At 37.6% G+C, this 27,998-nt stretch overlaps 1 protein-coding gene across 1 annotated transcript in view; it reads left to right on the forward strand.

Moving 5' to 3' along the window:
* The window catches only part of sorcs3 (sortilin related VPS10 domain containing receptor 3), a 275,666-nt gene that overhangs the window by 226,894 nt on the left and 20,774 nt on the right, over positions 1-27,998 (forward strand). Inside the window, exons 19-22 of the mRNA XM_042484973.1 lie at positions 18,028-18,214; positions 23,011-23,144; positions 24,708-24,831; positions 25,329-25,441. Of these exons, the coding sequence (XP_042340907.1) occupies positions 18,028-18,214; positions 23,011-23,144; positions 24,708-24,831; positions 25,329-25,441 (558 nt within the window). The remainder of the gene's footprint in view (positions 1-18,027; positions 18,215-23,010; positions 23,145-24,707; positions 24,832-25,328; positions 25,442-27,998) is intronic.

A 27,998-nucleotide genomic window follows, 5' to 3' on the forward strand; every position in this document is an offset into this window, starting at 1 on the left:
CACTTTGTATACTATAACGCGTCTCTACAAGTTATTCTAAGTGGTTTTCAGCCATTTTTAGGAGGGGTCAAAATTTGACTTTTTTCGCCATACTATACTATTGCCTTTTGGCCATTTTTTTTTGGACATGCTAAATTATGAGGTTTTTGGCCTTTTTTTGGCCTTTATTCCCACTTTGTTTACTATAAACACGTCTCTACAAGTTATTCTAAGTGGTTTTCAGCCATTTTTAGGAGGGGTCAAAATTTGACTTTTTTCGCCATACTATACTATTGCCTTTTTTGGCCATTTTTTGGACATGCTAAATTATGAGTTTTTTTTTTTGGCCTTTTTTGGCCTTTATTCCCACTTTGTATACTATAACGCGTCTCTACAAGTTATTCTAAGTGGTTTTCAGCCATTTTTAGGAGGGGTCAAAATTTGACTTTTTTTTTTCGCCATACTATACTATTGCCTTTTTGGCCATTTTTTTTGGACATGCTAAATTATGAGGTTTTTGGCCTTTTTTTGGACTTTATTCCCACTTTGTATACTATAACGCGTCTCTACAAGTTATTCTAAGTGGTTTTCAGCCATTTTTAGGAGGGGTCAAAATTTGACTTTTTTTTTCGCCATACTATACTATTGCCTTTGGCGTTTTTTTTTTTTGGACATGCTAAATTATGAGGTTTTTGGCTTTTTTTGGCCTTTATTTCCACTTTTGTATACTATAACGCGTCTCTACAAGTTATTCTAAGTGGTTTTCAGCCATTTTTAGGAGGGGTCAAAATTTGACTTTTTTTCGCCATACTATACTATTGCTATTGCCTTTTTGGCCATTTTTTTTTGGACATGCTAAATTATGAGGTTTTTTGGCCTTTTTTTTTTGGCCTTTATTCCCACTTTGTGTATACTATATAACGCGTCTCTACAAGTTATTCTAAGTGGTTTTCAGCATTTTTTTTAGGAGGGGTCAAAATTTGACTTTTTTCGCCATACTATACTATTGCCTTTTTGGCCATTTTTTTGGACATGCTAAATTATGAGTTTTTTTGGCCTTTTTTTGGCCTTTATTCCCACTTTGTATACTATAACGCGTCTCTACAAGTTATTCTAAGTGGTTTTCAGCCATTTTTAGGAGGGGTCAAAATTTGACTTTTTTCGCCATACTATACTATTGCCTTTTGGCCATTTTTTTTGGACATGCTAAAATTATGAGTTTTTGGGCCTTTTTTTAGCCTTTATTCCCACTTTGTATACTATAACGCGTCTCTACAAGTTATTCTAAGTGGTTTTCAGCCATTTTTAGGAGGGGTCAAAATTTGACTTTTTTCGCCATACTATACTATTGCCTTTTTGGCCATTTTTTTTGGACATGCTAAATTATGAGTTTTTTTTGGCCTTTTTTGGCCTTTATTCCCACTTTGTATACTATAACGCGTCTCTACAAGTTATTCTAAGTGGTTTTCAGCCATTTTTAGGAGGGGTCAAAATTTGACTTTTTTTCGCCATATACTATACTATTGCCTTTTTGGCCATTTTTTTTGGACATGCTAAATTATGAGGTTTTTTGGGCCTTTTTTGGCCTTTATTTCCCACTTTGTATACTATACTATAACGCGTCTCTACAAGTTATTCTAAGTGGTTTTCAGCCATTTTTAGGGGGGTCAAATTTGTGGTTTTCAGCCATTTTTTTTTTTTTTCGCCATACTATACTATTGCCTTTTTGGCCATTTTTTTTTGGACATGCTAAATTATGAGGTTTTTTTTGGCCTTTTTTTGGCCTTTATTCCCACTTTGTATACTATAACGCGTCTCTACAAGTTATTCTAAGTGGTTTTCAGCCATTTTTAGGAGGGGTCAAAATTTGACTTTTTTCGCCATACTATACTATTGCCTTTTTGGCCATTTTTTGGACATGCTAAATTATGAGGTTTTTGGCCTTTTTTTGGCCTTTATTCCCACTTTGTATACTATAACGCGTCTCTACAAGTTATTCTAAGTGGTTTTCAGCCATTTTTAGGAGGGGTCAAAATTTGACTTTTTTCGCCATACTATACTATTGCCCTTTTTGGCCATTTTTTGGACATGCTAAATTATGAGGTTTTTGGCCTTTTTTTGGCCTTTATTTCCACTTTGTATACTATAACGCGTCTCTACAAGTTATTCTAAGTGGTTTTCAGCCATTTTTAGGAGGGGTCAAAATTTGACTTTTTTCGCCATACTATACTATTGCCTTTTTTTGGCCATTTTTTTGGACATGCTAAATTATATGAGGTTTTTTTGGCCTTTTTTTGACCTTTATTCCCACTTTGTATACTATAACGCGTCTCTACAAGTTATTCTAAGTGGTTTTCAGCCATTTTTTAGGAGGGGTCAAAATTTGACTTTTTTCGCCATACTATACTATTGCCTTTTTGGCCATTTTTTTTGGACATGCTAAAATTATGAGGTTTTTGGCCTTTTTTGACCTTTATTCCACTTTGTATACTATAACGCGTCTCTACAAGTTATTCTAAGTGGTTTTCAGCCATTTTTAGGAGGGGTCAAAATTTGACTTTTTTCGCCATACTATACTATTGCCTTTTGGCCATTTTTTTGGACATGCTAAATTATGAGGTTTTTGGCCTTTTTTTGGCCTTTATTCCCACTTTGTATACTATAACGCGTCTCTACAAGTTATTCTAAGTGGTTTTCAGCCATTTTTAGGAGGGGTCAAAATTTGACTTTTTTCGCCATACTATACTATTGCCTTTTTGGCCATTTTTTTGGACATGCTAAATTATGAGGTTTTTTTGGCCTTTTTTGGCCTTTATTCCCACTTTGTATACTATAACGCGTCTCTACAAGTTATTCTAAGTGGTTTTCAGCCATTTTTAGGAGGGGTCAAAATTTGACTTTTTTTTTTTTCGCCATACTATACTATTGCCTTTTTGGCCATTTTTTTTTTTTGGACATGCTAAATTATGAGGTTTTTTGGCTTTTTTTGGCCTTTATTTCCACTTTGTATACTATAACGCGTCTCTACAAGTTATTCTAAGTGGTTTTCAGCCATTTTTAGGAGGGGTCAAAATTTGACTTTTTTTCGCCATACTATACTATTGCCCTTTTTGGCCATTTTTTTTTTGGACATGCTAAAATTATGAGTTTTTTGGCTTTTTTTGGCCTTTTTATTCCCACTTTGTATACTATAACGCGTCTCTACAAGTTATTCTAAGTGGTTTTCAGCCATTTTTAGGAGGGGTCAAAATGACTTTTTTTTTTCGCCATACTATACTATTGCCTTTTTGGCCATTTTTTTGGACATGCTAAATTATGAGGTTTTTGGCCTTTTTTGGCCTTTATTCCCACTTTGTATACTATAACGCGTCTCTACAAGTTATTCTAAGTGGTTTTCAGCCATTTTTAGGAGGGGTCAAAATTTGACTTTTTTTTCGCCATACTATACTATTGCCTTTTTGGCCATTTTTTTGGACATGCTAAATTATGAGTTTTTTTGGTTTTTTTTGGCCTTTATTCCCACTTTTTGTATACTATAACGCGTCTCTACAAGTTATTCTAAGTGGTTTTCAGCCATTTTTAGGAGGGGTCAAAATTTGACTTTTTTTTCGCCATACTATACTATTGCCTTTTGGCCATTTTTTTTTGGACATGCTAAATTATGAGGTTTTTGGCCTTTTTTTGGCCTTTATTTCCCACTTTGTTTACTATAAACGCGTCTCTACAAGTTATTCTAAGTGGTTTTCAGCCATTTTTAGGAGGGGTCAAAATTTGACTTTTTTCGCCATACTATACTATTGCCTTTTTGGCCATTTTTTTTGGACATGCTAAATTATGAGGTTTTTTTGGCCTTTTTTGGCCTTTATTCCCACTTTGTGTACTATAACGCGTCTCTACAAGTTATTCTAAGTGGTTTTCAGCCATTTTTAGGAGGGGTCAAAATTTGACTTTTTTCGCCATACTATACTATTGCCTTTTTGGCCATTTTTTTTTTTTTTGGACATGCTAAATTATGAGGTTTTTGGCCTTTTTTGGCCTTTATTCCCACTTTGTTTACTATAACGCGTCTCTACAAGTTATTCTAAGTGGTTTTCAGCCATTTTTAGGAGGGGTCAAAATTTGACTTTTTTCGCCATACTATACTATTGCCTTTTGGCCTTTTTTTTTTTTGGACATGCTAAATTATGAGGTTTTTGGCCTTTTTTTTTTGGACCTTTATTCCCACTTTGTATACTATAACGCGTCTCTACAAGTTATTCTAAGTGGTTTTCAGCCATTTTAGGAGGGGTCAAAATTTGACTTTTTTTCGCCATACTATACTATTGCCTTTTTGGCCATTTTTTTTGGACATGCTAAATTATGAGGTTTTTGGCCTTTTTTTTGGCCTTTATTCCCACTTTGTATACTATAACGCGTCTCTACAAGTTATTCTAAGTGGTTTTCAGCCATTTTTAGGAGGGGTCAAAATTTGACTTTTTTCGCCATACTATACTATTGCCTTTTTGGCCATTTTTTGGACATGCTAAATTATGAGGTTTTTTTGGCCTTTTTTGGACCTTTATTTCCCACTTTGTATACTATAACGCGTCTCTACAAGTTATTCTAAGTGGTTTTCAGCCATTTTTAGGGGGGGGTCAAATTTTGACTTTTTTCGCCATACTATACTATTGCCTTTTTGGCCATTTTTTTTGGACATGCTAAATTATGTTTTTTTTGGCTTTTTTTGGCCTTTATTTCCACTTTGTATACTATAACGCGTCTCTACAAGTTATTCTAAGTGGTTTTCAGCCATTTTTAGGAGGGGTCAAAATTTGACTTTTTTCGCCATACTATACTATTGCCTTTTTGGCCATTTTTTGGACATGCTAAATATATGAGTTTTTTGGTTTTTTTTGGCCTTTCCATTTCCACTTTGTATACTATAACGCGTCTCTACAAGTTATTCTAAGTGGTTTTCAGCCATTTTTAGGAGGGGTCAAATTTGACTTTTTTTTTTCGCCATACTATACTATTGCCTTTTTGGTCATTTTTTGGACATGCTTAATTATGAGTTTTTGGCTTTTTTTGGGCTTTATTCCCACTTTGTTTCCTATATTGAGTGTCTACAAGTTATTCTAAGTGGTTTTCAGCCATTTTTAGGAGGGGTCATAATTTGACTTTTTTCGCCATACTATATTATTGCCTTTTTGGTTATTTTATGGACATGCTTAATTATTAGAGTTTTGGCCTTTTTGGGCCTTTATTCCCACTTTGGTTACTATTATGAGTATTTACAAGTTATTCTAAGTGATTTTCAGCCATTTTTTTGTATGGGTTAAAATTTGACCTTTTTCGGACATACTATACTATTGCCTTTTTGGCCATATTTTGGACATGCTAAATTATGAGGTTATTGGCCTTTTTTGGCCTTAACTCCCACTTTGTTTAGTATTACCAGTCTCTACAAGTTACTCTTTTTGGTTTTCAGTCATTTTTAGGAGGGGTCAAAATTTGACTTTTTTCGCCGTACTACTATTGCCTTTTTGGCCATGTTGTGGACATGCTACATTATGAGGTTTATGGCCTTTTTTGGCCTTTATTCCCAATTTGTATACTATTGAGCATCACTACAAGTTATTCTAAATGGTTTTCAGCCATTTTTAGGAGGGGTCAAATTTTGACTTTTTTTCATTATACTGTACTATTGCCTTTTTGGCCACTTTTTGGACATGCAAAATTATGAGATTTTTGGCCTTTTTTGGCCTTTATTCCCACTTTGTTTACTATCATGAGTCCCTAAAAGTTACTCTTAATGGTTTTCAGCCATTTTTAGGAGGTGTCAAATTTTGACTTTTTTCGCCATACTGTACTGTTGTCTCTCTGGCCAATTTTTGGACATGCTAAATTATGAGGTTTTGGGCCCTTTTTGCCTTTATTCCCATTTTGTACACTATCAAGTGTCTCTACAAGATATTCTAAGTGGTTTTCAGCCATTTTTAGGAGGTGTCATAATTTGACTTTTTTCGCCATACTACACTATTGCTCTCTTGGCCAATTTTTGGACATGCTATATTGTGAGGGTTTTGGCCTTGTTGGGCTTTTATTCCCACTTTGTATGCTATAGCACGTCTCTACATGATATTTTAAGTGGTTTTCAGCCATTTTTAGGAGGGGGCAAAATTTGGCTTTTTTTTGCCATACTATGCTATTGCCTTTTTGGTCATTTTTTGGACATGTTAAATTACAACGTTTTGTCCTTTTCTTTAACCTTGTATGATATCTTGCATCTCTACAAGCTTTTATATGTTAACAAACTATGCCAAGACATTTTCAACTGTTTTTTTTTTTTTTTTAGACATACTATACTGTGACTTTGACTGTATTTTTTATGCTAGATTGAATTTTATCAAAACATGGCTTTTTCAGCACTTTTTTACATGCTATACTATGACATTTTAACAGTTTTTTAAAAATATAATGCCATTACTTTGTGTATTTTACCAAAATTGTATGATATTACTAACTTAATAATGTTCTTCTTAGAATAATTTACTAGTATTTTGCATTCTACATTTCCAGCACCTAAACACAACTTTAACACAGCACAGCAATCAAATTAAGCACTTACTTCTGTGTAACACCTATATCTCCAGAGTGAAGGATTGCTGCAGAACAGCAAAACAAAAAGCTCGGACAGTCCTGATGTGCCCATGTCTCGACTCTTCTACCTGCTCCCCATAATCCATAAGGCTCCAGAGATGTGGACAGTCCCATCTGTTGTACTGGTCGGCCAGCCAGTTGACAGTGACTGATGTTCAGAATCTACAGAAAAATGAAATACATAGACTAATTCATCAATTCACTTTCCTCATTGCAACCAAGCCACATTAAAGACACTTACACATTTGTGAATGAAATAAAAACTACAGGTACTGGTTTAAACTATACTTTATATAATAGATATAAACTAATTTTAGACTAACACCGAGACACAATTGGGTCTACGACCAATAAAAGAAATACTCCACTAATATCCAGACCTAACCATGAAACCATCTGCAAAAAATGTCAGTTAAATTTTTGGCCACACAACTTCTTTTGTAGCTCCAACGACTCAACAAAACAGTTAGCTACCAAAGTAAACTTTGAAAACATGCCCTACTCCATAAAGCCAACTACCATTTAGAGCACATAAACAGCCATCAGCACTCAGTTCAGTGCGTTGAGATTGAGAGGATGCTTGAGGCATTTCTTTCGAGGCATCTCCTTAGAAGCATTTAAGAGGAGGTCAGCGGAACATTTAATCTGAGTAACAGCATGGCAGCAAAGTCATCGGGCCCTTCTCTCCTCCCCTTAGCTATACCGTACTCACAAATAGACTTATAAATTTAATAGACTCATTGTCATTATTTAAAACTAACTTTCAGGGGGTGAGGGAGAACTACAATGGGCTGAGAGAGTGATGCATGATCTCCGTCCAAGAAAAACAAAAGTCTTGAGGATATTTTAGTAAACAGTGCTTTCAACAGAGAATACAGGGATAGGGAGTACCAGCAATTGGTTTTTAACAGATATTCAAGAACTGGTTTTAATCTGCGGCAAGCCTGAAAACACAACTATAAGAAAACGCTGGTTATGCAATAAGGTGCAAGTGTTGCCACAAAAAACGAAATAATCAGACAAATCAAACAACACTTTGTTAACATGTCAAAGCAAAAGGGCACAAGTATTATTTATGCACATTTTGAGCACCACAGCCCACACACTATTCCAAGTGTGATCCTGAAGTCAATCTAAAACTGGACCACAGCTTGTGTCATTTTATGTGTTTTAAATCACAGCCTTCTTCTGGCAGATTTTTTTTATATTTTCTGATGTATAGTGTGTGATTTTACTAACTAAATTACCTTTTCTCTTATCATTCCTTTTTACCATTTGGGTAGATCTCACAATTAAGCATTTATTTTTACACAAGCTTTAAAAGGCCATTTAAGATCTGCACACTGAGTGACTGCTTTCCTCTGATTTTAACAAAAGAATTTTCAAGTTAAATGATTTGACTGGGTGGAAGACAAGATCTTAACATATTAATTTTCACTGTTTGTCAAATAAATTGGACTTTTCCGTGCAAGGTTAAGTGACGGCAAAAAGAACTTTATGTTGCCAATGTCTAACTATTTATTTATGTTGTATGGCCATATAATCTTTATGAAAAAGCTTAATACTCAGAATAATTGTATTACAATATTATTTTACCAATGTTCCTGGTTATTTATGTGATGATTAACATGTTTTGATGATTGCTTTCACATGTAAATAAATCGTAGATTCATCCATGTTAAGCAACGTTTTATTACTAATTCTTGTGTGGGTTTGTTTTTAACAGCTCTTATGCTTTTGACCTTCTTTAAAGCTCTCATTGTGATATCTATTTTAATATTTAGAATTTTTAGCACTAACTGAGCACTTCATATTAACACACAAGCTGATCGCTTTTTATTATATATATCCTAAAACCACTGGTTAACTTCACAATTGGTTACAGAAAATGAACTGTTAATGAAATAGTTTTAACTATTAAAAATTATTTACATTGGTACGGTCATATTAACTTTGCTCAAAAGTAAATTTATTTTTTTAGGATACAATCTAGATGAGGGGCTGAGTAAATTAAAGCTGTAAGCAGCAATAAAAGGGCTCTCACAACCCCCGTTTGTTGGGGTACCGGTGAACTCCAGCTAAAGCGGCCGTTCATTTCTGTGAAAGTCGGATAATGCACGCAGAGTTTGGACCCTGGAGTGAGATATTTCACATAATGTAGTACTTCCAGATGGCACTGGAAGGCACATAAATTCCATGTCATCTTTGTGTACATAATTTGTAGACCAAACCATAAACATTTCATACAAATTAATGAATTAACATTAAAATAAAAAACCGAACTGGAATGTTGAGTTTGAACCTTATCCAGGGCAGGTATGTTTTACAGGTCGCTTCCCAGAGAAGAGTCTGAAGCGCAACTTAAAACACACTTAAAAAGTCTGAAGGTTTAGCTCAGTTGGTTAGAGGGAACACCAAAAATAGTCTTAAGTGTCAGTTGGATTAACTCTAAGAGAGTTTCAGGTTGTGAGATTGAACTCTGTCCAGGACAGGCAAATTTTAAAGACTGCTGTCCAAACGGGAGTGTGAAAGAGAACGCCGAAAACAGTTAAAGTGTCAGGAGGTTTGGCTCAGTGAGTAAGATGGCTGGTTGGAGTGGCTGTACCATACACTTGGATATTAAAATATGTCAGTACTCTCTAATGGACAAAGTATGTTATTACATCAGAGTTTCTTAATTACCTCAGATTTTACTTTGACATTTCTTTACAGATATTCCTTGATTTCGACAGACGCATCTGCAGATACTGGTTTTACCTGTTTCGTGACAACCTCACCTGATTTATTGGCCAAAACGATGTATGACTCAACTTTTTGTGCCTTAATTTGTTCTGCAATATCACAATCAGCGTTTAAACTGTATGAATCTACAGCCAGGACTTCTTTTGATTTAGGACTGCTACCTGACGTTCAAGACCTAAGGGATGTATCATTCCCTTCTCTCATCTTTCCAGACTTGCGCTAGGCTGCGTTGTGCTTTTTTCCTGACTTTTCTGAGTTTCCTATGCTAGTCCCTTACTTTCTAGTGTCTGACCCTTCTACTTACCCTGTTCTTAGTCCTGCTTTCACCTCTTATACTCTGATCTTCTACCTTCATCTTCTACCTTCACTTAACTTACTGTCTCTCAACTTAACTTGTTGTAACTTGACTAACCTCCCTGTCTCTCAACTTCCTGTTTCTCACCTCAACTTCCTGTAACTTGACTGACTTACCTGTCTCACAACCCAACTTCAAAAGTTACCTGTCCCAGATAAGACTTGAAACAGCAACCTCAGGCAAACTAACCGCCTGATTTAATCACTGACCTCCTCCAGTGCATCTGACACTTCACGTGTGTTTCACCTTGAATATAGCTCTTTGCTGTGGACAACTGACTTTAAAATTCACCTGCCCTGGATAAGGATCAAAGTCACAACCTCATGGATTCCAAACCTCAATTAAAGCTGCAAGCAGCGATGAAAGGGCACTTGCACCCCCAAGTACGTTGTGGTACTGGTGAACTGGTGAGCTGTATCGGTTGTTCATGTCTGTGAAAGTCAGACAAAATGCAATTCATTGGGGATAAAAATAATAATATTCCTTGCATTCCAAGAGGGTCCTCACACAGGTCGGTGCTTGGATGCTAATAACTCATGCAGTTTTTCCGACACACTATACCACATTGACATACTATACTGACTTTTTTTTTTTTTTTTAACAGATCATACTTTTTTCAACTTTTGCTTGAAATTGCCCATGCGGTGCAAGAGTTTTGAGCCACAGGCAAAAGTAAAACACCTCACCTGAGACCCTGTTAGTGAGTGAGAGGTTCTATGTTTATCACCAGGCCTGACAGTCTTCCTGGTCACTAGGAAACTGCCTCGTATTTTTCTCAGGAAGAATATGGTCCATCGATATTAACTGCATGCTTTGGGGCATTAGCAACAGAAGTGATTTCTTGCCACTGCAACAGCTCAAGGTATGTATGTGTCCCCTGGCTTCTTGTCCAGGCCAAGTTGTTATATTAGTGTGATGAGTGGAGGTATGAGGCTTGTTTCTTTAATTAAGAGGGGGGTTGCCTTAAAGGGGAGGGGGATGACTGAGAGAGATGGGAGGCAAAATGATGTGATAAAAGAAGAGAAGGGTGGGGTAAAGAATCCTTGTGGCATCAACCCCATTTGAGAAAATTCTCAAGATGAATTCAAAGTTTAATTTATATTCATGAAGGCTGCATTGGCTGTATTTCTCTGGGAGAGCAAATGCCCTTAAATATTTAATGGGTAGAGGACTCCGTGGTGCACATCCACATTTAAAAATAAGGAAGAAATCTAAAAAAAGAAATGGACACATGTTTTGAGATATGATAAGGTCAGCATGACCACATGGCACATTTTCTTGGTCAGGCATGGTTTTGTAACCTGTTATGCTACACAGTATTTACAGCTACAGATGTGCTTTGTAAAAGCGACTGATTTCTCACTAAGTGGTTGGCAGAGGAGTGATTGGCTTGTGCCTAAAGGACATCGACCAAATCTCTAACAGTTCATGAAGAATTTAACTGCTGTTCCACATTTGGCATCAAAGGAAGGGGACAAGGGGAATTTGAGACACTTGCATACTGGCTTTATTTTCTCTCTGCCAGTTAAAATGGTTGAACGTTTGAAGTATGCAGTGTATTTGAGGGCATTGTTGGAAAAAGTATTTCAAACTGAATATAATGTTTAAATGGCATGCCTGAAATGCCATCTTTGGCCATAATACACATAACTACATGACAGCAAACTGATTGTAATACCCTTTTCCCATCACAATTTGGGTATGCAGGTTTTTTACATCGGTTAATGCATTAAAAATAGGCAATGGACTGCTGTACTATTGCCAGTGAACAAGAGTGATGTACATGACTCTGCAGACAAGTACGCCTTTTATGCCTCCATGCCAGCAACCGCTGAGGCTGGAGGCATTATGTTTTCGGGTTGTCCGCACATTCTTATGAACATAAAATCAGAATCAAAGGGGAATTTCTTCACATTTTGCACAGACATCAATCTGGAATTAACAACAAACTGCTTAGATTTTGGTGGTCAAAGATCACACTGACCTTTGATTTGTCTTACAATATATCAAGAACATGTTGAGGGAAATACTTCAAATTTAGCACAAACTTTCGTGTAGACTCAAGGATGAGCTGATTAGATTTTAGTGGTAAAAGGTCACAGTGACCTTGTATTCATCTCGTTCTTGTTAACACAATATCTTAAAAACACCTTACTTCAAATTCAACACAAATGTTCACTTGGACTGAGTGATAAGCTGATTAGAATTTGGTGTTCAAAGGTTAAGGTCACTGTGACCTTGCATTTGTCTGATTTTTGTGAATGCAGGATCTGAAGATGCCCGTTTGAGGGAGTTTCCTCAAATTTGGCACAAACGTCCATTTGGACTCAAGAATGAACTTATTAGAATCTGGTTGTCAAAGGTCAAGGTCATGGGTGTCCATTGTAAATCTGTGTTGACTGTTAAGATCTAAACTAGAAGTGAAACTTGATTGACATGCAAAGGCAAACAACTGTGTGGCAGAGTATCTAGTTTTATTCTGGTGTGTCATGATCAACGTCACGAGTGGGCCGGAAAACAGGGCTAATAAACAAAAGAAAGAAATTGTGAACAATGTTTGAGGACTGCTTGGAGGAAAACAGACATTTTTTTTTTTGCGGCAGCCTGTCATTGTAGTGTGTCGGAAAAAACAGATCAAAGATCTACTCGAGTGTCGAATTCCCATCACTGCTGATGGAAAATGAGCTGGAGCTGATAAGTATGCGTGATACTGCAGAGTCATTTGTCGCTGGAGTGAATGCTAATTGTAGCCTTTGCCATTAAATACAAAGGCCATATTTTAGTGGGTATCTTTTTTCCCCATTTAGTGGGAAAGAGGCTTAAGAAACAGTTTACTGCTGTACCTCTGGCTCTTGGAAATTAACATTAACTGTCTAGTCATCAAGTATCTCCTAATAGGCTTAAAAATTCTTTGAATCCAGTTTTTCTGACTGATTCATTTTTAAATCAACAAACTACGACAGTTCAAATCAGATAGTGACAGTGTAATCATGGACCTCCCTCTTCGTTCATTGTTGTCATGAATCAGATTTGGCTTCACTTTCCCTGGCACGGCTTAAGTAACTACAGCTTTGCCAGCTCAGTGCTTAAGTGTGAGAGTGGACAATGGTGAGAGAGAGCTTGCTTCATTTTTGTGCTCTCATCAGAGAGACATAATTTTTATTTCCACGGAAATATTCTGGTTTTACTTCAGGTATTTTAGGTTTTAAAATAGCCCTTTAATTGTCCCCTTAAGGTGTGAAAACTTGAAAGGATTTATTTATAACTACTGAATTGTGATATTTTAGTCACTCAGTGTAGAAGAAAGACAGTAGAAAGTAGTCCCCTCTTGGTTAATATCAGCTTTCTGTGATCTGAGTAACAATTGTTTTGTCAGTTTGAAATTTTATCAGCCACTTCTGTGTTTCACACTCTAGTCACATTTGGGAGAAAATGTTCTACACTTCTTGCTCATGTTATCTTTTTGTGAAACTTATTTCTGCCCCAGTGGAAAAGCTAGATGGAATCTTATGCCGACAAACATTGTGATCGAACATGACAGGCGCAACTGCTGAGGATTCCCACCTAAAATATTAACTGCGGTGCTAATTTTCAAATGCTGTCTTGTCATAACATTAGACTTGTCTTGACTTGTTTGGAAATTAAAGATTCGCTGATTGGAGAAACATGGAAAGTAAACACTTGCTGTTATTTCCCAAGAGACAGGTAGTTACTACAGTTTTGTTAAAGTTGTTTTTCATTTATGTAATTATTCCAGTGAGGTTAAAAAAATAGTCTAGTTAATAATTTATGGAAATCAAGATTGTGTAAAAATGTAATATTTAAAGCTGCATTAGTTTGTTTTTTTGTCAAGAGGTTATAAACACATTTACAGTGATATTATCACCTTATTAAATTGTTCTGGCAAAGATGTTAGCAAACAGTTGGCTAGTTAGACATTCAGGGGAATATAAATATTTCCTTGTTTAATCCATTTTAATACATTGTTTAATACAGCAGTTTTTGATCAATTTTTAACCCCTTTATTTGTCTTGATGGGTGAATTGCATATCAAAGTCTGTGTTCACAGATGACCCAATCGCTTGAAAATATTTTGGCACTGTATATTTTTGCAAACCTTATTTCCAGAAGTGTTGAAATGTCCAAGAAAATTGAGTTAAATCATGTTTTTTAATAAATATGAATTTATCTTTTTAAAAATCCTGTTGCTTTTTTTTTCTTTTAATTAAAGTACTTTTCTTTTTTCTTCAACCCCTTCACAACTTTGTTTACATTTCTGGCAGTGCAGTTTAAAACTGGTGATATCTAAATTAAAAATATGCAAAATATATAGAAGTATTTCAGTTAAACCATAAACCAGGCACTAAAATCAAAAACATGACCAAAAGAGGCTAGGGTGAGCTGCTAAGCTGCATTATAAAATATTGTGGCATCTAAATTACACCTTCCAAATTACACAACATAATTTGACTCATTGTTGAAATTAAAAATATGAACTAATGCAGCTTTAAATAAAGATATTTTAGCCATCATTTTATTCTATTCAACAGCTATTGCTATTATTTCTAATAATAATATAATACTGCTTACAATGTAAAAAAAGAGTATATTGTTTCAAATCTTACAGGTGACCAAATATTACTGTGCATACAAACAAAACACAGCTCTGCCCTCTGGGGAAATAACCAAAATGACTTTCCAGAATCATTCACAGTTGCGGTGTCTTTTGTTGTCAGCCATCATGCTGACATTGTGGTTTCAGGTTTGACACTCACCTGAACAAATGCTGGGCCCGTGTATCCAAACCCCTGTCAGCTCGTACAACAGTGCTTTCATTGCGGACCAACACCGAGTCCCAGCCTCAAGGCTCCAGCCATCATGCGTTTGGATCTGCTCGGGCCTGGGAGATACACACACACAAAGAGTGACATTTAGAGAGGCGGGTCAGCATCAGTCTCATGCAGATAAGTGAATCCCATTGTGCCTGATACAGAGAGCAAACGTGAACACAGAATAGACAGCAGACACAGAGAAGAGCTGAGTGACATTGGCGCCACCAAGTCCAAATCTTTTTGTGTGCCAGCTCATTACAGCTCTAAACAATGCCCACACTGTCAGGCCCTGTTCTTAGCTGTTCTCTGTTCTCTCCGGCCACTTATCACAGATATCATTTTCCAGGCAAGGTGATGTGAAATATGCCCAAAAGCGTCAACCAAATCTCTGGTGAGTTCACACTCAGAAGCACACAAAGAAGGGACTCAGGTAGCGAGGGATGAAAGGAGCAAAAGAGCAAGAAAGAGAAGCAAACAATGGGCGTATTTGTTTTGTTTCTTTGTGCGTTTTGGCAAAGCCTGCATGCAAATGACATGTTACAAATGAAGATCCCAGTAGCATTGCGCTACATTGTGCCAAGGGGAGGCTGGGAGTTTGCCTTCGAAGGCCGGGGGGGGGGGGGGCAGATTTGGTCGCTGTGGCAGCTGGAGCCACCAACACACACACTGTGTGCTGATCCTCAGATTGTGCCAGATGTGATTCCCAGAGGAATCCATGCAGGCAGCTGAAGACTTGCACACACCATGCAAAGTTAAACATGGTGGGTCAGGCTTTATATACACAGATGCGCATGTGCACATTCATAATTCTCTCCCCACCTCTTTCTGACATACACATTTTTGTAGATAGCTACACTCCTAATCTTCACAATAAAGATATAAAATAATGAAAAAAATTGCAGATTATGCACAATGTTGACAAAACTGTTTGTTCTGGAAATAAATATTTGCTAAATTTCTGCAAAACAAAGAGCATCAATGCCTGTTTTATGGAACAGATGCTTAACTAGTTAGAAAAACTAAAAAAAAAATCCAAAAACTTTTGAATCCACCAGAGACATAAGTACTTTCTGTCTGGAATAATTGAGAGAGCTACTGTGATTACCTAACTATGTCATTATATCTAAATACTATAATTATATAATGTAACTGAACTCTGATGAAAATGAACGTACATTTGCAAGAGTAAGTAAGTGTTAGCCTACCATTTATATTAAGAAAAAAATCATGAGTGGCTAGAAAAGTACATTTATTCTCTTCTTACATATTACAAGTGTTATCAAAATGAATGTTGTGTTCACTGTGCATGGATGCTGTGGACTGTCGGCAACATACTTTTAAGACATGGGTTTCATCAGAATTTCCATACTTATACGCTTTCAGTCTGCTAAAACAGTATGCAAGATAGTCCAAAACCTTAGTATGAAACTAGAACTATGTGTTTTACATACCAAATTTCTGGTAAAATATCAGTGTGCAAAAACTATGACAGCATAAATATGCCACAGTAAAATGCGATATATAGCAAAACTCATAATAAACAGCAGCAGAGAGAGCTTTGTAATATCAATAACATTCAATTTAAGCGTAAGATTTCAATTTTCTGGGCGTGATATATTTTTTTAAATCACATTTAAATTCCCAGTAGTGCTGATGTTGACACAGGTTTTCAGAGTAGGCCAGATGGAGCCACTGGAAAATCCTGGGGTGGCACACCAAAACCAAAAGCCATAACTGAATATTAGGAATTCGATTATGCTGTTTTACTGTATGGGCTAATTGAAAACTGCCAACATGAGAGTTAAGGAATTGCATTGTGATGATGACAATGTTAATGATAATCTTTTTTTCAGTTTACAATAAATATGTCTAATTATCTAACGTGCATAGACTAATACTGGTACAGCTAACACTGAGTTCTGCAGCAATCTTTTAGTTTTAATGTGTTTTTATCATTGTTCTTTAAATAGGCTGGTTATCTTTTTCCATAAAGACACAAATATGCATCTTCATTTTGAAGGAGTACAATGATTGTGAAAAAACAAAAAAATATTGGGAAGTTTAGGGGAGACTTGTGGGTAGTACCAAACAGAGCCCATTTTCATTCAGATATCTTGAGGTGAGAATTGAAAGTTGCCATGCCAGTATGTCTCTTGCCAAAATTTAGCCTAACTTTAAGCATTATTTAGCCATTAGAACACCACAGGCTCTAAAAGACAGTAATGTAGCCCATCAATTATTTCCACCAGGGGGGAGTTAGTGGGGGAGACAACAACTGTATCAGTGCGGCAACTGAGTTACAACCCCAACCAGCGTGAGTGTCCCAACCAGCAAGAGAAACTATCAACAAAAGGAGACATATTAGTTAAAAACATAGTATGCAATTTCAATGCAGCGATAGCTTTTATTTGTAACTTTACAACTTTAGAATTTTACAACAAAAACTAGAGTCACAGCGGAGTGATCCATCATTTGCATATATCTGCCTGCAGTGAAATACCCTTAATCACTCTCACTAAAAGCTTCAGGAATTTTACTCTAATGCTTGTAGTCAATACTGACTGAATCTGCAATGTTTTTTTTTTCTTTTTGACAAATTACAAAGCAGTTTTACCCTTTTCATAACGCAATGAATTGTGATGATGTTTCTGTTGCAGTTAGCTCTAATAAGACTTAAATTTACCTTGAAGCATTTTAGTGCAGAAAGTTCTCCTGCATTAGCCTCTAGTCTATGTACACACCCTAAGATCATTCTTGTTGTAGTTTTGGTCTTATTTTGATTTTTCAGGTTAGTTTTAAGTATTGCATTAGGTTCGGTTCAATTTAAGTTAAAAGGAAATTGTTACCTGAATTTCAAGTGGTAGAGCTCCCAGGTAGCAAATATTTCAAGGAAGTTAGTTCACCGAGTTCAAGTTTTGATTACGTTTGAACCTGGTTTATAACAGTGCCGCTTGAGTATTTTATGGAGGATGGCATTTGATAAAGTCAGCATTCAGTCTGCTAATTTGTCTATTGTTGTCAAGTCTAGACATCAAAAGTTTCTAAAAATATCTGTAGGTACTTTTAAAAGTCCACTTTAACATGTATAACTGAGTACAATCATGCCAGCTTATAGTGTTTCTTTAGATGCACCCAGATTCACGGAGTTTGAGCTTGTGACTGGGACCGGACCTATTTACAGGAAAGTATAGGCCATATTGTTATCTGACTATTGTGGTATTCTTTGTCTTTTGAATGACTTACATAAGTCTTGTATGAAGGGTAATCATGTCATATAGAGATGCTCTGTTTATTTATGGACACGTTTCAGCGTCATCAGACCACTCTGTTGTACGGAGGACATTGTCATTTCTGATGGCTTTTTGCATATTTTTCTCTTCCCTGTCAATGCAGCCATCTGGTGACTGTGTTTGGTCTTTCACTGGTGGCGGGGGTGGTTTTATCTTTAATTGAATGTGCCCTTGTTTTGCTGTGTTTCAGGGTGACTCTTTGCGCACCAACATCCAGTTGGATTTCGGTGATGGCACAGCTGTGTCCTACTCCAACCTGAGCTGGACGGAGGAGGGGATCAAACACTTCTACAAGTCTGCTGGGATATTTCGTGTCACAGCGCTGGCAGAGAACACACTGGGTTATGACACCACAACTCTCTTCCTGCATGTCACGTGTAAGTGCTGCTGCCTTAAAATTTTGCTAAGAAGTTGATGAAATTGTTTTTATTTTATTACTGAAACATTAACTTTTGTCTCCTTACTTTTATTTAGAGAAAAGTTTAAAATAAAAAAGTTAATACACTCATGAGTTGTTTCAAGTTGTTACCTGAGCTTAAATCAAAGAACTTAACAAGCAGGAGCTAGTGGTGACCCGACTGTTTTGCCCTGGGTGTTGCCTCTCAGGCTACACACAGGCTGAGGTTGCTCGTACCAAGCCGACAGTCAGCTGTTGGTCGGACTGGTGGTGAGTGTCTTATCTGTTGTCTGCGTTTTTGCAGTGTGTCCCACACACCATTGGCACCTTTCAGCTTTTTATCCCTACTGATTCAGTCTGTTAAATTTGTGTCAGAGAGGACAGAGCCCATCAGTGAGTGAAATCACTCTGATTGATTGAGTGCAATACAGTTCACAAAAAAAAAGTCAGCAGGGCGTGAGATTAAAACAAACTTGTTATATTAGATAAGTTAATGACTTTAGCAAATTGAGTAAAAACATTTTGTAATCGCTTGTGTTATTGATCAGTAGCGCACAGTAAATATCAACTGGTTGTTCAAATTTATGTTGTGTTGTAATGTGTTAACTGACTAACTTGCATCTTGAATACGACCTATAATTCCTCTGATTTCCCTTTTTTACAGACTACTAGAGGTATTCCCTCTTATGCAGGCACAACATACATGCTAGCTGCAGTGTGCAGTGTGTATAAGTGTTTTTGGCCGAGCCACATGTTATGTGACGAGATACAACAGTCAGCCTCAGTTGCCACTAGATCTTTGAAGTCATTCTGGTGTGTTTTGGTTAAAAAGTACATTAAACCTTTATATCTTTATAATGTTAATGCTGTAACTGCTCTAAAAAACACTATAACTGAACACTAGTGAAAGATAGGACAGTAAAGCAGAGAGCTCTCTGTAGTAAAGACATTATCAATTTGATAGCAACATTATAACCTCCATGAAGGTAGGATGTATCGCAGGACTGTTGTATTAAGGCTTTTGCACACGAGTCCATCTTTTTTTGTCTGAAATTTGTTGCATGACTAAAAATAAGTACTACCTCACTTGTTGTGTAAATTTTTTGAAAGAAGTTGCATTTCCTGTGCATTTTGCATCAGTCAAAAGTCTAGACAGTTGTTTAACTAAGAAGCACCAAAGAAAATGTGGCAGCGGAACACAAAGTGCAACACTACAGGAGCGGGGTGCACAGTTTAATTTCACAACTCATATTGCCCGCTTTCAGCAGGTCAAAAAGTAATATTCAGGTGGATGATGATGACAAAAAGAAATTCATATATACACTCGTTTGTTATGTCCTCCTAGATAAAACTAATGCAGTCTAAAGGCTCAAAATGAGTCTTATATGCATTTTAACCCCCCCTCCCCCCGATACTGAAAACTTTCACACTGAGTCAGACACATTTTATTGTTCTATCTGTCACTGGTTATAACACTGTTCTAACCTGCAGGTTTAAACTATTTAAACAGTTTTTCGTTCTCACATATGGTTAATAAGAGAGACAAATACTGGAATTTAACCAGCAATGTGTTTTTTTCTCTACTATATGCATATGGCATGTGACACTGTTGATCCATGCTAAACTTATCTGAAGTGAACTGCACTGACCTATACACAGGATTATGTAATACAGCAGCTGTGATAAACACAAACAACTTTTAGGAGAAAGGTCACAACAAACTCGCTTATGCAAGGTTTCACTGTGTGCAGAGACTGAGAGGTAAGCCCGTAAGGCCACTGCAACTAATTGCCAGTTATCTGAGGATGCAACACTAGAACAATGGCTTATTTTGAAGTGGAGCAGATTTTTACAAAGCAGCACACATAAAAAAATTACAGGGTCTTTCATGCTTTCCAGCTCTATTAAGATGGCAATAACGGAAACTTAAAATGATGTACAGTATCATTTTAGGTTTCCAGGGAAATTATAAGCTCCTTTCAGTATGCGTTGAATCCTCTTTTGTCTCGTTAGTTGCTCTTTCATCGACTTTTTCAATCCATTTTAATTTAACCCTTTGCCAAACTGATGTGTCAACCAGTATGTTCTGTATTTGTACACTTGTGACGGCAATATTTCAGCTTGAGATATGCCAAAAACTACTACAATGATTTCTCAGCTGAGCATATTTAATACCAAATGACTTTCTTTGCCTCTCTCTCTCTCACTCACTCTCTTTCTCTCTCTCTCTCTCACACACACACACACACACACACACACACACACACACACAGCATCTCAAAGTGGGGATAAAGATTAGTTCTGGTTAAAGAGGATGAGAGCTAACAGAAGCCTTGGCAAGACGAACACCCCAGACCACAGCACTACACAAACCTTTCGTTGGAGTATTTCCACGAAAAGTAGTGTATTACATCTGTCCGCGGCGGGGAACTTCATCTCTGAGATTAGTGTAAACCAACCCAGACCCCTGTCGGGTCCTATTAGGTTCTTAGTGGGGAGGTTTGCAGCATTATCCAGAAGATATCATGTCAAAAATACATGATGGCGTCAACATTTTTCAGTGATAGAATTTCTGCACTACAGTTACAGACCTTCAAGGACCCTAAGTGCTGTCACCACTTTCTACTTTCAGACAGTGTTAGAAAATCATTTGATCGTCTGTCATTTTAAATTACTCAAGACAACTTTTTAGTGATCAGTTCCAGAGGATGAATCTGCTGTTTGGCAGACCAATAAATCAAAAGTGTTAGCAGAAATTGTCAGGACAGACTGTAATGTCTATCATGTCTTAAAAAAAGTGATGTTTATGTATATACTAATAAATTGCAACAAGAAACGAGTTGTCAAAGAAAAGTGGTAGCGCAGGAGTTGCCATTTTTATCAGCACAATAATGAAATTTAAAGGTGCAGTGCGTAAGATTCAGAGGGATTTAGTGGCATCCAGCAGTGAGGATTGCAGACTACAACCAATTGAAACTTCACCTGGTTATAATTCCTTCAATTCCTTCATTGTTCTGGAGGTTTTTACCAGGAGCCAGTTATCCGCAGAGGTCTCTTCCTCTCCAAAACAAACGGAATCGGTAATTCAAACCGATAAAAACACAGAATAAATCAGTTTCATGTAATGGAGAGGCTACTAACTACAATGTCCGATGCAAAAACATGAATGTTTCCATATAGAACCACTGTTTAGTTTGTCCGTCCTGGGCTACTGTAGAAACGGAGCAATGCAACATGGCAGACTTCATGGTTGAGAACCATGCCACCAGGAAAGCTGTTCAACCTTGAAGCCAATTTTTCCCAGTGACCACTTATATCCTGCAGCAAAAATACCCCCTGCTGCTCAAAAAGCATTTTCCACTGTAACAGACACGTCTGTAAAACTGGACACCTTATAATGCAAACAAGGCCAATTATTAAACTTTTTTTCCCTAGTTTTTTGAGCCGTGTTGGTTTAATATTTGTAAAACTCTCCTGGAGCTGAGAAAAGCATTTTAAGGTCTGTTACATCATTACAATGTAAAGTCTATTAGCCGAGTGGGAACTCTCTGCGCAGGGCTGCTCCCTATGTAGATAAAATGTGCTCATTCTAAGGTAAAAAAACCCCCACAATTCTTATTTTCAGGTGATTACAGACTAAAGAAAACATACATATTATATCATACTCTATATCTGCCAATATATCCTCTTAAATCCTACACACTGGACCTTTAATAAACAATGCACAAAGGATCAAAATGTTCGTACTGCATGTATCCTGTTAATGGTTTGTTGTTGTTTTTTTTTTGGTGGTGGTGTGGGGGGGGTCCTTATCTGCTAAGGGAGGCCAAGGACAGAGGGTGTCGTATGTTGTAAAGGCCTCTCAGGCAGATTGGAATTTGTGATATTGGGCTGTATGAATAAAATTGAATTGGATCTGCAAAGCATTCTCTCACAACTGATTTAATTTGTTTTCCATACATTATCTGCTTACAGATGTAAAACATGTAAATGGAAAAAAGGGTGAATACCATGTTTATGGTTTTCTCTAGGCAACTCAATGCATGAGGTTAGGAAAAGATAAAGGCCGTGGCCAGTACTGAAAAAGTCAGCTAAGACTTGAAGCACAAAAGGAGTTTGTTAAGCCTCTTTGCAGGCCTCTGAGTTTTTTGATTAACAATCGACCAATCATATCTTTGTAGGCAGGATCATGGATGAGCTAGCAGGCTATGTAACATGTAAAATGACAGGAAAAGGCCCATAGAACTGACGAGATGTGTGGATGAGAGGGACATAGCTGTGTGAAAACTCTTAAAGACTAAATTCTCAGAGCTTAATGACTGCTACCATAGCTCCAGTGTCAACTAAACAGGACCTGAGTGTGACAGATTTATAATTTAATTTTTCACTTATTCTGTTCAGGGTATGGGGGGGTGGATCATATCCTAAAATGCAAAAGACAAAATGCAGAAAATCACCCCGGACACATCAGTTTATCACACGGAGAAGCACAGTCATGCTCACATTCATACCTTTGGACTATTTATCATTCCAGCTAAGGTGCAGGTCTTCGGACGATGAGAGAAAACCCGAGCACACTAAGCTGTCATATAAAAATGATGGTGTTTGGAGTATTTCTCTCCCTGAAACAAGCTTTACACCCCATGTACTTTGTGATAGGATTTCTGATCTTGCCTATTGTCTTTTTCTTATTTGAATGGAAAGCACACTCTCAAGTGTGCCTCATTAGAAGTAGCCATGCATAATACCAGCCCCTCTGTGGTGTTTCTCTCTCAGGTCCAGTGGAGCATGTCCAGCTGCTTGCTCCCTTCGTGGTCATAAAGAACAAGGAAGTGAACATCACAGCAGTGGTCTTACCCAGCCACTCACGTACTGTTACTTACTTTTGGTGGCTTGGCAACAATACTGAGGTAATTCTCCAATTTCTTTAAACGTTTCAGTCTTTCACTGTATGTTGGTGATTTGTGATTAAATTAATTTATTTGTCTGTTGTCTAGAAACGTATAATTTGGGGAACTCTAATATCAGTTAAATCAGCTCCTGTATAATTCCCCTCGCTGCAGTGTGTGTGGCAGGATGTCAAGTTGAAAAAGTTGAAGACTGATAATGTATATATGCACCACTGCTGCTCGACCGGTCTCGACCTTGGCCGTAGTTACACTGAAAATAATGGAGGCAAATGCAGCAATTGCTTTCTGTCTGAAAGCCACTTGAGAGTCTACAGCCAGCTAACAGTTATCTGAGGCTGCACTGAGAGACAGCAATCCAAAAAACCACAATGCAACATCTCCAGTTATTACTATTCTTTCAAAGGGGGGCATGAATATCAGTAATAAAATGGCAATCCAGCTAATAGTTGAGACAATTCAAGAATGCAAATGTCAACCTCTTTGTGATGCTCGAGGAAAACTTAGACAATCACCAAAGTCATTAGGCTTCATCCTCTGGAAACCATGAATATCAAAATGTCAAAATCTAAAGCTATTGCAGATTTGGGGTACAGAGTTTTCTCGCCTTTAAGCCAGGGGTTGAGATAGCAAGGGACAGAGGGACGAGGCAGATATGACGTTTTGTGTGCTACCCACCGCCAAGAGGCTTAAGAAGCAGCTAACAGCAGTCAGTAGCTAACTGAAAGAAGAAGAACAGCAACTGACAATGTCAGCGAACTGGTGAGACAGCGAGGTCTAGGAGCTCCTTACCCTCTGAGCAGAGGGCGAGATCAAGTGCTATACAATATGGATCATTAAATAACTGTTATTGCATGTAATTGATTAGAAACCCTGCTCCAACGTTATATGTCACACTAGAGACTGACGCTGTTGAGTTACATGTCACGCCCGTCAAGCCTCTAATGCCTGCATTGTTTCGTTCCATATAATAAAGCAAAGGCGGCATAATAAATTGCCATCACTGTGGCCCCATTACAGGATGTCAGTGTAAAAAGGGCTAACAGTTGACCTTAACACACTTCTACTTAACCCAAACTTCATATTACTTAATCAGTCAAACTCCTGTTATTGATAATCTGTGTATCACACCACTGCTGGATGGGCTACAAAAGGAACCAGAGTCAACTTCAGACAGCACCCTGATGAAGGCAAGACAGCATAAAAGGTGGATAAAGCAAAGTTCACCAGCACTAACACCAGAAGATGTTGGCATTGTTTAATTCTGCGGCCCATGAATAAGTTACATTTGCACATCATATAAATCATATTAGTGTCTCTAAAGTTGTTCGACTTTGTCATCTGGAGGTGAAGGGCATGGTGGATGATTGATGATGAATTTACCCTCAAACCAGGTATTTCAAGCCAAAACATGATCTTTTCCAAACCATAACCAAGTGGTTTTTGATCCTAAACCTAACCACACTTTAAACACAGCATTTGCAGAAGTGCGCTATTCCATAATTTTTATGGCAGTTGGATTCGGTGTGTGACGTTATTTTATAACTGTACCTTTTGCATTTTCAGCCCGTGATAACGTTGGATGGGAGTATCTCTCACACTTTCTCCAGCGATGGAATGCACACCATCACAGTCCAAGTGGCTGCAGCCAACACCATACTGCAAGATACCAAGACCATAGCAGTAAAAGGTCAGTATTGTAAAGAAGTCTGTACTGTCGGCATCTTTTTTACTTTTCAATATGTTCAAGTTTTATGGAAAGTAGTTAAATCTTTCAGAGCACGTAATTTTTATACTGTCATCTTCTGACTGCCGTGTGTAAAATGTTTTTGAAATGAAATTGCTCCTACTTGAGGAAAATATATTACATTACTGTTAGAACCTCTAAAGAATATGTCTTCATTTGAAATGAAGTAATCCAGCAGCAACTATCTGTAAAATGCAATGATTTATTACCAGTGGATGGGTTGGCATAAAGCTGTGACATTTTCTAATTATCTAGAAGTGCATCTGGTACATTTAGCCAAAGGGAAGTGCAGGGGATATGAGAAACCCTCTTCTTTTCATCAAGTGTTAACTACCTGAAACTCAACTTGAGTAAAATGACAGTTGGCACGGCTCCCTGAGAATAATGCCCCCGGATCGGAGTGAATTAATGGCTGATTCTCCCCCGACTCTCTCCGACAGAATTCTTCAAATCTCTACTTTTATCTTTCTCCCCTAATCTGGACGAGTTCAACCCCGACATACCCGAGTGGAGACAGGATGTGGGGAGAGTAATTAAGAAGGCTCTGCTCCAAGTGAGTGATTTTCATTTTCTCTGTCCTTCCTTCCATCCTTCTGTCAGTTTTCAACTCCTTCCTTTCCGTCTTTTTATTTCCTATTGTCTTTCTCACCCTGCTATTTCTCAATTATTTCCTATACCCCTATTACCTCCGCTGCCCAATACTCATTGGTGCGGCAAGAGAACGCCCTCGGGCCACCCTGTGATTCATCATCAGACAAGTGTGAAGACACCTCTGCTTTCCTTCTCACCCAAGATGGCTTCATGAGCGCTGATTCTTTAATTTTAAGTCTCTTATTAAATGATCTCAGACCTTCAAGTATGTGGGCTTGATAGGGACCTTTGAGCGACGATACCTGTCACCGTGACTAAATGTCTGCGTGTGTGTTAGCGTACTTGAACGTAGGAGGGGTGCAAGTGCTCTCAGTGTGTGTAGGAAGCTCACCCATCATTGTTAAGTGCTACTCATCTCCCCATTCACAGCTCATGAATAGCGGACTGCATTTGGTTGTGCTGCACTCTTGGCCATCTTGACAACATACTGAGCATTAGAGCTGCAGGTGGGCGCATTTAGAGGAATATTTAAATGGGTGAGGGGGATCTCATGAATAGCCTGGACAACCCAGACTCAGGCCGGTGCTTTGAGCCAATTGACTTTCCTTTTCCTGGATTATGATATCATGCAAAATAAAATAAGAGTTGTCTTTTTTCCTTTTAATTATTTTAAAATCAAAATAAATTGCTCCACCAAGACCACAAGTGACAAGTTTCTCCTAAAGTATTCACAAGTATAATCAATCGATGTTAACAGCCCTGAAAACGCAATAATTTTGTTTACATTTAAACTCACTCGACTGAGGATGTAAATTTACCTCTTAAATTAATCACCCCTGGTTATTGATGTATTCTCAAGCTATTAAAGGCTTGTGTATTTCATAAATCACAGATATTGGCATAGAAACCAGCATAATCTGAGTAACAGTTAAACTCATGAATTTATGTGCATGTGCAAGAATGTATACTCTATCTTGGGCTTTTATGGCAATCAATGTACTAGTGCCAGAATATTTTGGTAAACTGCTACATGCTTTATCTGTGTGTATTTAAATAAAAAAATTTAAATGAAATATTCAGCAATTCAGTGTTCACCAGTAGGTGTAGCAGTAGCTGAATATGGGAGGGGAGAGGTTGATGTCTATCAGTTTCCAGCTAATCAGATCACATCAACTGATGAGAGAAGAGAAATGTCTGCAGATGTTTGTAAGTGAAAGTAAACTTTTAGACCCTGCAGAGTGAACGGTTTCACTTTCACTGTGCCTGACGTTCTGCTGCGATGTCTCTGCCGAAGTGCACTTTGAATAACCGAATGGTATATATATTACAATAACGCTCCTAATTAACAGTCCAGCTCCACACATCTAGTTGTGGCGGGCCACCACAAACAAATGTACGTGTGAGAAATCCTGAATTTCTCACAAAATATAAACTAAAACTGTCAGGGTTTTAACCCTCGTGTAGGGGAGTCTGAGCACATATTAAAGCCCTTTATTATTCATAGTTATATGTTGCTTACATGGTGCAATTAAATGTGTGGTTAAAGGGCAGATTCACATTTTCACCAAATGAATTCTCATTTGAGTTTAAATATGAAGCCTAAGAATTATTGGTTGCTGTTTGTTCTCCTATTCATACTAGCCATAAAGAGATCTCTTCCTAATACAATTTTGGACACAGAATTTACAGTTACTGCCTCTCAAACACATTTTAGCGAGAAAACACTACCCAGGGAACTCTGGAAAGTGAAGCCTCATATTAACCTCAGTGTAGCTTTAGGGTGAGGGGAAGCTCTGCTTCCTGCCAGAGGTGGAGCTGTTGCTCTCAGGCGCAGAACTTTCCGCCTCCTGCCTGAGCTATGACTGCAGGTCAAAGGGAACAGCGAAGGTGGCTCTGGGTCTGTCTGCAGCAGGCTGCTCTGTCTGATATGGAAGATTCAGTATTAAATTGGAGCTGTTTCATAACCGGTTAAAAACTCTATGTAGTCCTGCTAAAAAGACAATCAGCTTTGGTGTTTTGGTACAGTTGATGTTCACAGCTGATGTGCACCGAATCAAAGTATACATGAACCATACCTAAGACCACCTTTTCAGGCGGAAACACTAATCAAACCAAGTAGACTTTGGGGTCAGGAGGACTCAGATCCATGCCCGTGTTTCTCATATGAAAGGGATGTGTGTGAGTTGTTTTGAAATCTGTATTAAAACACGAGTCACGTGCCCATGTGAATACTAAAATGTGCTTGTTGTAATCATTCCTCATGTTCACTCTGGCCGTTAAGAGATCCCATCATAGTAATCCAAAATCCAGAGTCTTCTTCCATGTGAAAATGTTTATCTGAAGTGAATATGAGGCTTCAACAGTCTGAGTTTGACAAATTAGGCACATATTTTCCAGTGTTACAAGGGTTTTAGGACAAATTCTCCTCTTTGTGTTCTTTCGGACAGCCTGCCCTTGCTGAGGTGCAGTGAGGAGACAGTAACACAAAGATCTTTGGATAAACTTTGAAATGTAATTTT

Source organism: Plectropomus leopardus, chromosome 4 (genome assembly GCF_008729295.1).
Source record: "Plectropomus leopardus isolate mb chromosome 4, YSFRI_Pleo_2.0, whole genome shotgun sequence".
Classification (NCBI taxonomy): Eukaryota; Metazoa; Chordata; class Actinopteri; order Perciformes; family Serranidae; genus Plectropomus; species Plectropomus leopardus.